The 12,456-nt window shown below is 35.5% G+C and overlaps 1 protein-coding gene across 1 annotated transcript; it reads right to left on the minus strand.

Annotated features, from left to right (window-relative positions):
* Positions 1-3,861: 3,861 nt before the first annotated feature.
* LOC148789445 (uncharacterized) lies at positions 3,862-4,877 on the minus strand. Its single transcript, XM_088883076.1, has 3 exons — positions 4,671-4,877; positions 4,311-4,510; positions 3,862-3,979 (listed from the first exon to the last, which is right to left on the minus strand). Exons 1-3 carry the CDS (start codon positions 4,875-4,877, stop codon positions 3,862-3,864), a joined length of 525 nt encoding a protein of 174 aa, XP_088739202.1.
* Between the last annotated feature and the right edge of the window lie 7,579 nt (positions 4,878-12,456).

Consider the following 12,456-nt stretch of genomic DNA (forward strand, 5'->3'; position numbering starts at 1 on the left):
GGCAATGACTCAAACGAGGATGGAGACACCGAGGAAGAAGAAAGCAATAATGGAGAAGAAGAGATTGAGGAAGAAGAAAGTGATGAGGAAGAAGAAGAGAACAATGAAGAAACAGAGCAACGGGAGGAGACCAACACGGTAAGAGCACAACCGCCAACAAACCCACAACAAACAACCTTGGATGACATCGCCCGACGAGTCGCTCGAATAGAGGTCAATTTGATGGACTTGTTCGAACACATCGGGCTAACACCAAAGCATCCACCCACACCATGAGCTCTTCACGGCGTGCACTTAGGGACGCTTCCTTAAACTCTCTCTCATTTTAATTTTAATCCTTGAGATGCATGTCATGGTCCACATTGAGGGCAATGTGGATTTTAAGTGTGGGGGTATAGTTGTTGAGTATGCTTGTTGAATTTGGTTGTTGTTCTTCTTGGTTGTTGAATTTGCTTGAAAAGATTTTTTTTGTGCTTGATACTTGGTGGAAATACGCTTGATCAAAACTTTTGAGGAATGAGCCTTGTGAAAGTTTTTCCTTTTCTTTTTGACGTGAAAATTTTTTGACAAATTTTTGAAAAATTTTTGGCATGATGAAACCCCTTTCAATTTTGGACTATTTTTGGCTTAATGATGTTATATGCAAAAGAATACATGTTTTATATTTAAGGATAATTTACAAATTGAAAACTTGTTTTTACCAAGATGACTTGAGTTAAAATTTTTTGATATAGGATTAGCGGACTAAAACACATCTCGTCAGACTTTGAGCTTAATTCATTCATGTTAAATTTCATTCTTTCTTGAGAGAAAAATACTTCTACGGCTTTGTCTTCCTAGAACTTGCCGTGAACCACATCGAGGCCACACAAATGTGCATTTATTTGGATATGATAAAGGCAATAGAAACCACTTTGGGCCTTCGTTAACCACCACAATACATTTTAACTTTAGAGAACCCGTTTGAGCCATTTTGACCTATTCTGTTGATAAACCATTATACACAAACATAATCTGTCATTTGTTTTGACCCTTCCAAGAATTATTAGAACATCAAGGGAAATGGGTTTATGTTCAAAAGAATAAGTTCTCAAAATGGGGGATTGACCTTTGTGATTTATGTGCTTAAAAGATATATCTCGAAATGAGTGTGGGGGTTCTAAAATTGTGGTCTTCTTTGCTTTGTGGGAGCCGACATCAATTTTTTTGTTCTATGCCTATCACAAAGAAAAAAAAAATAGAGAGGAGAAAAAGAAAAGTAAAGAAAAGGAAAAAGGAAAAACTCAAGTGGCAAAAACAGAAAAAAGAAAGTAATTTTTTTGCCAACAAAAATGTGAACTCTCCAAAAGAAACAAGAAAGGCATAGTTCAAGGAATTGTCGAAAAATTTTGAGGGTAGATGAGTAAACTTTGAGAGCTTCAAATTATTGTTTACTCAAAAAAATTTTTGGTGCTTTGATTGGCTTTTTGGAACTTAACCTCGTTATCCTTATCCTACCCCCAAACCAAAGCCCCATTACAACCAAAATCAAAGATCTTTTGATCCATATATGTGCATATTTCAAAGTGGTAGAGATGTGGTGTATAGGCAAGCTTATGGTGAAACATTGTCGTAGTAAGTGTTGAGAGATACACTTGAGCCATATATACACTTGAGAGAATAGAAAGCGGAGAGAAAAATAGTTCACTAGTTTTATACGATTGGTTTTGATAATAGTCATTACGTGAAAACTTGTTTGATACATGTTGAATCATCTTTTTCATAAAATAGGTCTTTTACTTTGCACATGATTACAATTTGTCTAGAGTATGTTCAAATTTTGAGGGAGTTTTGAATGCATAATTGATCTTGATTTTGCTTGAGGACAAGCAAAGAACTAAGTGTGGGGGTATTTGATAACTACGCAAATTATCACGATTTTATAGTGATTTAACTCTTCTTTTTGAGCAAAAAATACTCCTAATTTTGTGAATTTATTGCTTATTCAGTTAAAAGGGATAATATGAGATGAAGGTGGGTTTTTTTTTTTTGAAGAAATAGAGGGACGGGTTAATGACTGAAGACCAAGTCTTAAACTTGATATATAATATTACAATAATCTGCTAAATTTCTTTTTGTATTTGATGTAGATGTCTAAGAATCCAGTCACTGCAATTCTTGAGACTAACAAATTTTATGAAACAAACTACCATGATTGGCTGCAAAATATTAGGATTGTCCTAAATTTTGAGAACCAGACCTATGTTCTGGATAGGTCTCTTCCTCGGGCCTTGCCGAAAGGGTCCATATGCGAAGAACGTTTGACGTTCGAGAAGCGGCATCAGGACAACCGAAAGGTTTGCAGTATCGTACTGGGATCAATGACCAATGACATCTAGAAACAGTACGATAGGCATGATGATGTCCAATCGATAATGCTCCACATGAGCCAAGTTTATGCAGTTCTATATCGGTATGTTAAATATGCTGTCACAAAAGCATTTTTCGGTGCCAAGATGATTGAAGAGTCTTTTGTATAAGAGTATGGGGTTAAGATGCTATCCCTTGTGGAGAAGATCAAGGACCTCAAGGCTGATCTTGAAAAAGAGACGTACATCGACGCGATCCTTTAGTCTTTCCTCCCTCCTTTGACCCATTTATTGTGAACTATAACATGAATGGACTTCACAAAGACCTTCATGATTCGATAAACATATTGCTCCATTACGAGGCAATGATTGAAAAGTTAGAATCGAAAGACAAAGGGGCCAGACGCTGGAGAGGAAGAAGGATAAGACAGAATCAGCTACTGCAAAGCACTCCTATTGCACAGCTGGGCATGGGTAAAGGGAAGAACAAGGCGGTTCGAAAATCATGAAGTTCAAAAGCTATTTGCATTAATTGCAGTGAAAAGGGGCAATAGAAGAGGGAGTGCCCCGAAGTCCTCTATAATCAAGGTATAATTTGTTACTTAGGCTTAACATGACTACTACTATACTTCTTAGGTATTGGATAACAACTGTAAAGCTCAAATCTGCAAATGATTTGCATGTGTTGAAAAGGAGTAGAAGGTTGAGACAAGCGGTTCTGAAACATAGCAATGGCAGAGGTTGCTACTGTGGTTAAAGGACTAGAGAGTCTTAGCTATTAGTGATCATGTTAGGATAAAGTTCATAGGATATAATTATGTAACTTAGCATGATCAAATTATGTTTTTTTTTCTATTATTGGACAATTTGGATTACATGATTTGATCAATCATGGTTATTTCATTTGATAAAGAAAGATTATTCTTGTCTGTTAGTTGTTTATGTAATTATTTCAACACTATCCTGTAATTAGATTATGAGTGCTCAAAATAAATAGTAAAATGGATAATCAAGATAAACTCACAGAAATTGGATTATTGTATTGGTTCTAATTATATATCTGTGAGTCATTGAAAACACAGAGCCAGCACACTTTGTCGTACAAAGTGCTTCTCGGTCCTCATCTTGCTCAGGAAGGACTTGCAAGCTTGGAAGCTCGACTTGTCTATTTCTAGACTCGTTTGAATTCACCAACTTTCTAATCCTAGCTAGGAAAATGCGACCTACCTTCACATGCCAGATCTGTGAGTTTATCTTGATTATCCATTTGAACTATTTATTTTGAGCACTCATAATACTATTAGAGATAGTGTTGAAATAATTACGTAAACAACCTAGCAGATAAGAATAACCATTTTTTGTCAAATGAAATAACCATCATTGATCAAAATTATGCAATCCATATTGTCTAACAAAGGAAAAACATAATTTGATCATGCTATGTTACATAATTATGTCTTATCAACTTTATAGTAACATGATCACTAACAGCTAAGACTATCTAGTCCTTTAACTACATAGCAACAGCTCTGCCATTGCTAAGTTTCTTGATCGTTTCTCGCAGCCTTCTACTCCTTTTCACCACCTGCAAACCATTTGCAGATTTGAGCTTTACAACTGGTATCCAATACCTAAGGAGTGTAGTAATAGTCATGTTAAGGCTCAATAGCAAATTATACCTTGATTATAGAGGATGGATACTCTCTCTTCTATTATCCCTTTTCATGACAATTAATGCAAATATCTTTTAGAATCCATGACTGCCAAACCACCCTCCTCTTCCCTTTGCCTATCCCCAGCTGGGCAACAGGAGCGCTCTGAGCGCTTGAAATAGTTGATTCTGTCTTTCCCTTTTTCCTCTTCTAACGTCCGGCCCCTTTGCCTTTCGCTTCTGAGGTTGAAGCCTCCCCTACCAGTACCAACGGTGCAGACTTTTCAGTCGTTGCCTTGTACTAGACCAACATGCTTATCAACTCATGAAGGTCTTTGTCAAGCCCATTTATGTTATAGTTCACGATAAATGGGTCAAACGAGGGAGGAAGCGACTGAAGGATCACGTCAATGTACTTCTCTTTTTCAAGATCAGCCTTGAGGTCCTTGAGCTTCTCCACAAGGGATAACATCTTAACTAGATGCTCCTGTACAGAAGACCCTTCAATTATCTAGGCACCGAAAAATGCTCTTGTCACAGCGTATCTAATATGTTGGTCCGATAACCGCATAAACTTGGCTTATGCGGAGCATTACTAAGTGGACATCATCATGCCTATCATACTATTTCGGGATGTCATTGGTTATTGATGTCAGTACGATACTGCAAACCTTCCGGTTGTCCTCATGCCACTTCTCGAACGTCAAACATTCTTCGCATGTGGACCATTCTGGCAAGGCTTGAGGAAGAGACGTATCCAAAACATAGGTCTGGTTCTTAAAATTTAGGACAATCCTAAGATTTCTTAGCCAATCATTGTAGTTTGTTTCATTAAATTTATTAGTCTCAATAATTGCAGTGAATGGATTCTTCGACATCTACATCAAATGTAAACAGAAATTTAGTTGATTATTGTAATAGTATATATCAAGTTTAAGACTTGGTCTTCAGTCATTAACTCGTCCCACTATTTCTTCAAAAGCCCACCACTCTCAAGTGGGGTTTTCGGGAAATCATTTTCTAGTGGGCTTGGAGTCCACAAACACAATTTTTCATGCCCCGTCCTTAAGTTATTTTACCTCGCCTCTTCATGTGATCCCGAGGACTACAAGCGAATCATGCTACTCAGCGTTAGGCCCGACCCATCAACCAAATGAATATCTCAACTGTCGCCCTCCACGACTCGTGAGACAGGGAAACAGGAGTATATTCCATTCGTTCACAACAATAGTGTAGCTTTGTTCCATTCAAATGTGCCACGACTCGTGAGACCACGAATGGGTGAAAGTAGTATCCGCACCATACTGTTGTGGATGGAAGGCTTGGATTTAATCAAACTATTTGAATTTTAATCCACTATGGGCCTAATATTTAACTTGGACCATCCAAGTGAAAGTTAAGATTGTTGTAACCGAGACCTCATCATTATAAGATTTTGCATACATCGGTTTAATGATTGAGTATAAACAGATTCATTCCAAACACATCGTACTCCAAATATTAAAACATACACCACATGTAAAAACAAGCCTAGCATGCCCCTGTTGGATGATCATAAGCCCAATCCTAATTGACCCACTAAGCCTGCAGTGAGTCTATGGTCAATCTAGGGTGTGGCCCTAACTATTACAAAATAGTAACCCATAATCATTCTAATGGGCCTTCTTCTTTGTTCTTCTTCCGTCGTGAGCTCCGTCCAGCGAGCCTAAACCTTCCTCTCCTTGGAAGCTTACATTTATTCAAAATAAATGAACCTCTCAATACTAACTACACTCATTACAACTGAAATTGGAATCTCCACTCAAAAATTGTGGGCGTACAAAAGGAGGGAGAAAGCAAGCTTTATTATTTCAAGGCTAAAACCGAACGAACGAATTAAAACAAAGAGGCACGCATGCCTCACCCAACATAAAATTAAACCATGCATCCGGCCAATGGGCTTTGTGATCATTCCCATTATTTATCCAATAAATAACAGTTAACACATTTATATCAAATATAAACATGTTATACAAATAAATATCAATCCATGTATCTAACAATAGATGTCCAATAACTAATACCAAAAACATAATTAAATGCAGAAAATAACATACTAATAATGAAATTAAAAAATGAATATCAATCATACATCCAATGTACAAATTTTTTATTTGTTTGGAAACTATAGGCACAATTTAATTATAGAAAAATTCAATTTAACTAAAATTAAAATTAGCCAAAATTAATAATTTCAGAAAAATTACAGAAATCAGAAAAATCCAATTTTTTGGAAACACGGCACAAAACGACCCAACCGTTCGGAGCAGCAGATGGCCGGCTGGCAAGTACCGGCCAGCAGGGCAGCAATGGCTATAGTTCTCTATTTTTCAAACTTTTTTTTGAATTTCTGCAATTAAAAACTGAATTAAAGTCATGCATTTATAGAAAATTCAATTGTTAAAAAAATACATAGATATCCATAATTTAAAAGAAAAATTAATACATATTTTCTAAACACATAATCATGCTACAAAGCCATAAAACATGCTTTACAAAAGCATATCTGTTCATGCTCAACACATAATAACATATAAATCCTAAAGCCACAACACCGAACCGGGCTCTGATACCACTGAAAGAAACGACATGGCCTGGGAACGTGGTAGAAGTGTGAAATAAAAAAAATATTATTTAAAACGAATCAAAGGGGTGTTCCATTTGGAATTTCCGAGCGTTCGATTTTTGTCAAAAGCATAAAAATAAATAAATAAACATGCTAGACAAGTGGCTAGAGGATTAAAAAAAAAAAGCGTAGAAACAAAACATGAAATTTTGCCTTTGGTTTCCATAGTTGAACAACAATGTGCGTTGTTCCCTTCACGTTCTCCCGTTCACTTTAGGATCCAAATTAATACCTCTCTAATTTGTCCATACCATACTAAGGAATAGATATAGTTCTTTTTCTATTGCTAGATAGAGGAAAAAACAAGAAGAAAAAACAACTCTAAACTAACACAATTGATTAGTGCTTCTTGGAATATTTTATGTTCCAAATTGAATCCAATTCAATATAGAACAAAAAGGAAAATATTTTTGGATAGAAAAGGGAGCAAATTTCGTGGCTTAGGTATTGGTTATGCATGATATGTGTGTAGCTTTGTATATTACATATAATTGAATTCAAAATTCAATAACTACCAAGTTTGCCTCCAAGGCAACCTATACACACACATGCATATAATCTTCAATCATGATGAAATAACCACCCCATTACCTTCATCATGGTGAGGAGTTTCAACTTCTTTTTAACTTAATCCAACCTCCCTCAAATGGGCTTGGATTTCAAGTATGGACCTGACTTGATTTAATCAAATAAAATTAAGCCAACCAAAGTCCATTGGACAATAATTAATTAAATTATTTTTAGTCCAAGTAAGTCTAAAGATTCATTTAATCCAATTAAATAAATCTAAGCACAAACTCTGATTAATTGATACAATTAATTAATTAAGCCAAACCAAATAAATTAATCCAATTAATTTAAAGGTGTTAAGCCCAAAATTAATTAATCCAATTAATTAATTATTGAGCCATCCATCAAATGGATTATTAAATAAATGATCCAATCATTTATATATTCTTTAAGGCTTACATATGACGATTCCCGGGAGTCAGTTCAATCAACTAACAACCTTGTCAAATAATGCACTAAAATTGCATAGACTTCCCATGTCTGTCGCTGATGAAACACGGCACTCATTCAATGAATGCAATACTTAGTGCAAGTCTCTATAGGACTCTCGAAGCCCAGTCTCAAGGTCTTCGACTTGAAACGTTTCGAACCAACCCTTAGAAGTTGGTTTCACTGCTGCCATCCAATGCGCAGCCCAACTACATGGGTTATTCAATTGGTTTGTGGGCATTTGTTGTGACGCTAAAATTCCATTCAATGTAAATAGTAAGCATAACAAACACATGGTACCATAGATGAATGTCTATTACATTCATCAAGATAATATCACATTCATAAAGATTGCTAAATAGTTTCGAAAACCGCCAATCCAATTGGCTTTCTGATCACCATTTCTAACAACAAACTATATGATTTATAGATAAGTTTCCCTTTTCTGAACAGTAGATTTGCCCCTTGAATAGCTTAATCCCCATCTCTGCACAAGAATCTGATATATAAACCATGCACCCTTTGATCACTATAGAAACTCGAATTGAATTGGAACCAGATCTTGAACCACAGGTTCAAGCACAAACAGAGCCTGAAAATCTGAGAAGGTCCTCTAGGACTAGTCTTAGGCTTAGGCCAGGCTACTTACAAGATTTTGACTGCACCATCTCCTCTGATTCAAACAACATTTTCTTTGTCTTATCTACTTCTGCGCGATGTTGTTTTCTTGCTTCCGTTAACCAATTGCAGGAACCAAGAAACTATAATCCAGCTAGTCAACAAGAAGAGTGACAACAGTCTATGCAAATAGAGATAACAACCTTTGAAAGAAACCATACATAGGATGTTGTGCTTCTTCCCAAAACCACGAAAGCAATAGGGTGTACATGGATATACAAGCATAAAACAAAGGCAAATAGATCAATAGAAAGGCATAAAGTAAGATTTGTAGCAAAAGCCTATAACCAAATTTCAGGAATTGATTTTTTGGATAACTTCTCTCCAGTTGCTAAATCAGTTACAGTCAGAATTTTTCTTGTAGTAGCAGCAGCCATATAGTGGAATATTCGTCAACTAGACATAAATAATGCATTTTTTACATAGTCATTTGGATGAGAAAATTTATATGCAACCTCCAGAGGGCTATTAGGTGCCACCAGGTCAAGTTTGTAGACTTAGAAGGTCTTTGTATGGCCTGAAGTAGGCTTCAGGACAGTGGAACCAAGAGTTGACAGACAAACTTTAAAATTTTGGCTTTGTAAATCCAGTCATGACTATTGCCTCTTCACTAAGGTAATTTCTCTTGGCTTATTTGCTTTACTAGTTTATTTAAATGATGTTCTTGTTGAAGGACCTTCAGAGGAAGAAATTAAGAACATCAAACAATATTTGGATGGGCTTTCACCATCAAAGATTTAGGGAGTACAAAGTACTTTTTGGACTGGAGCTTGCTCGATCTGATAAAGGACTCCTTCTCACACAAACGAAGTACATAAAAAGACTTAGTTTCAGACATTGGTTTGAATAATGCAAGGGCCACCACAACTCCTCTTTCTAATGGAATCAAGTTTTCAGCTGATGCAGGTAATCAAATTGCAGAACCAGAGGTCTATAGACGACTTGTTGGAAGATTTCTCTACTTAGGATATAGCAGATCAGATATCTCACATGCATCGCAGCAAGTTAGCTAGTTCTTGCAGACTCGTTACCGACGGCACTGGGATGCTGCCATGCATTTGGTAAAATATTTAAAAGGGTACACCATACAAGGGTCTCTTCTTTCCAGTAGACAATACACACTCTCTCAAGGCCTATTGTGATGTTGATTGGGAACTTGTGTGGATAGTCGGCGCTCCTCCACTGGTTGCTGCATTTTCTTTGGTCCCACTCTTGTCTCCTAGAAAACCAAGAAACAGAGCACGGTTTCACGTTCCACAGCTAAAGCAGGTACTATTGCTTGTGAACTAACATGGATTTTCAATCTGTTAAAAGATTTACAAGTCCATGTTCCCACACCTATCCCATTTTTGTGCAACAACCAAGCAACTCTACATATAACTACAACCAAGCAACTCTACATATAACTGTTAATTCCGTCTTCCACGAGCTAATAAAACACCTGAAAATCGATTGTCATCTTGTACGGGATAAATACAAGTCTCGTTTCTTGGCGCCTCCACACGTTCCTTCTAAAGCTCAACATGCAGATGTCATTACAAAAACTCTTATCGATCCTCATTTCCTTTCTCTGGTTTCCAAGTTGGGTTTGGTTAATTTGTTACTCAGTCCCACTTGAGGAGGGGGTTAAAAGATTATCTTTGGTTAGCTACTGTGCAGCTCAGCCGGCTCAAACTTTACTTCAGGCAGAAGAGATCAGATCAAATCACTTGTCACTTGAGGAAGAAACATTTTTTTTATGGGTTTACATTTTTATTAGTTTTTAGTCAATAGTTAGCACTTTTAATGTTTTTTAGCGTTTTCTTCTTCTTACTTATAGAAATGTGTTAGAATTTTTAGCAATATGCTTTCTTCTTCTTTTTCGATCAATAAGAACTTCCAAAGTTCTTGCTCCTCTACAGCTTTCAGATTTCAGCTCCAGCAATTATTGGGTTCAAGATTAGTTAGGCTTATTTCAAGAATATGTTTCGATCAGTTGTTCAGTTAATCTGGAGCTTTATAAATAGTGTTCTAGCTCCCATTTGTAAAATGATCTTTTTTTAGCAATGCAGTTTTGAAGTATTCTGATTCTCTGTTTTTGCAAATGGCAATTGTTTCTCTTGCTTTCGTTTGTAGTTGTTGAAGGAATCGAATAAAGATGGCTTGATTTTCAATAAAATCCATTAATTTTGATTTATTGCTATAATATCTTTATGGAAAGAATCGAATTTAAGTTAATCCACTATATTAATCTAGTCTAGTATATGTTTATGATGAAAAAAAATGAACCTACAAGGGTTTATTTTAGTAAAAACTAATGTTGTACTTGGATATAAGATCCTGGAATCCACGAAAATAATTTGTGTTGCAATTTTACGTCTAATAAATTAAGAATAATTTGCCTGATAGAAAGCTAATAAATGTACGTTAAAATTACAAGAAATCTCTTAAAATAAATTGTTATATTAGAAGAACCCGCTAATTAATTTTTTTAAATAAAAAATTATTAATTCCAAAAATTTCATTTTTAAAAACTTCATCATAAACATTTTTTCATTTTTTAAAATAATTTAAATTTTTTTCTCTACTTGATTCAATTTTAAATATAATTTCAGCTGCTAAAAGTTTTATTCAAATACGGAAGCAGTAAATATTTTTCAAAAACATTAATTCATTTATTTAGAATCATAATAGGTACAATTTATCAATTTGAGAAACTTAAATGAAAACAATTATCAGATAACTTCAACTTAATAAGTTTTTTTTTTTAAATATAAGACTACAAATATTAATTTAGGAAAATAATTATTAAATTTTAGGGTTTTTTTCCAAGGAATTTCACTAATGAAACTTTAGTCAAGTGACCTTGGTTGCGTCAGAAATACAGTACTTCCTGGGTAGGATCGATAAATAAAAAAAATTACTCAATATTTAACTGAAATCGATTAATAAAAAATTTGTTTGATATTCGATTATTAAACTTAGCAAATCAAATTTGGACAAAAAATATTTTGTTCAATAGGATTTTGAAATCGACTTGAACTTAATTCGATTAGTATAAAAATAATAATATATACTTAAAAATATCAAGTTACTCGAACTCGATTTATGTTTAATCTAATAGAAACTCATTTTGAGTTGATTAAATTAATAATAAAATTAATTTCAAATACAAGCTTTTGAGTTTAATATTAATTCAAATAAATTTAAACAATAATGTGTACGAGTCAATTTGAATATTTTACTGCCCTATTTGCGGGTGGGAGATGAACTTTTGCGGGGCTCTCGCTCCTATTTGATCACATGTATCGGTTAATTGTCCAGTGCGTGACTGAAAGAAATAATAGTCCAGCTCACATGGGCTTAAAATAAAATGTGCCATCAAAACAATCATAGAAATTATTTTTAAATGCAAAAAATGAAAAAAAATCATTCAACTTTTACCTTAATGCATTTAGATTTTGGGAAAAAAAAAGTATCATACAAATTCTTTTATTAGTAAAAATTATTATTCTTTGCATGCGTATAACCACTTACTTGATTTTGAAAACTATGCATTTTAAAAGTTTTGGACTATCCCTAATTAATGGATGTAGCCCAATGCATTTCGGTCAAGAACAAGTTAAAAAACCCAAACACTCCACCCCTGGGTATGGATGTGACAGTTGTAGGAAGCCGACTGTGCACGGCCACTGTGCACAGCCCAACGTGCTCAGCCCAAACACTCGCAGCTGGCCCACTCCTCATACTCGCTTCAGTCCTTGAGGCCTGCGTGGCAAACACATGGATCCTTCACGTAGGCCCTTTAGCTGACAAGGAGTGCGCGTGGTAGGAAAGCCTCCCCCAAAAACTCGGACTCTAACATCTAGCAGACTCCTTGTGGGCTAGGAGTTCCTCTCCGTCTCGGACTCTCTCCCTCACCTAAATAATGATCCCAACAGCATGATCGCTAAACAAACTGGATTTTATCACGTTTTATCCTAATCAATTCTATCTATTTCCCACGAAGGTAGGGAGTCCCGTTAGTTCCCTGGTTTTGAGGGACACCCTTCTATAAATAGGGATTCACCCCCACGCAGAAGACCACTTTTACCCTACAGAAATCTGGCTATCGCTCTGCCTCGCCTCCATCATCT

Source organism: Sesamum indicum, linkage group LG1, assembly GCF_026168435.1.
Source record: "Sesamum indicum cultivar Baizhima isolate 11 linkage group LG1, ASM2616843v1, whole genome shotgun sequence".
Classification (NCBI taxonomy): Eukaryota; Viridiplantae; Streptophyta; class Magnoliopsida; order Lamiales; family Pedaliaceae; genus Sesamum; species Sesamum indicum.

Bases quoted from the DNA above. Each gene is read 5' to 3' on its own strand.
- LOC148789445 (XM_088883076.1), bottom strand. From the start codon at position 4,877: ATGTCGAAGAATCCATTCACTGCAATTATTGAGACTAATAAATTTAAT. The intron at 4,511-4,670 runs GTTTGCAGTATC...TTCGGTGCCTAG, and splicing joins GGCATGAGGACAACCGGAAG to ATAATTGAAGGGTCTTCTGT. The intron at 3,980-4,310 runs GTTGGTCTAGTA...TACACTCCTTAG, and splicing joins CTTCATGAGTTGATAAGCAT to GTATTGGATACCAGTTGTAA.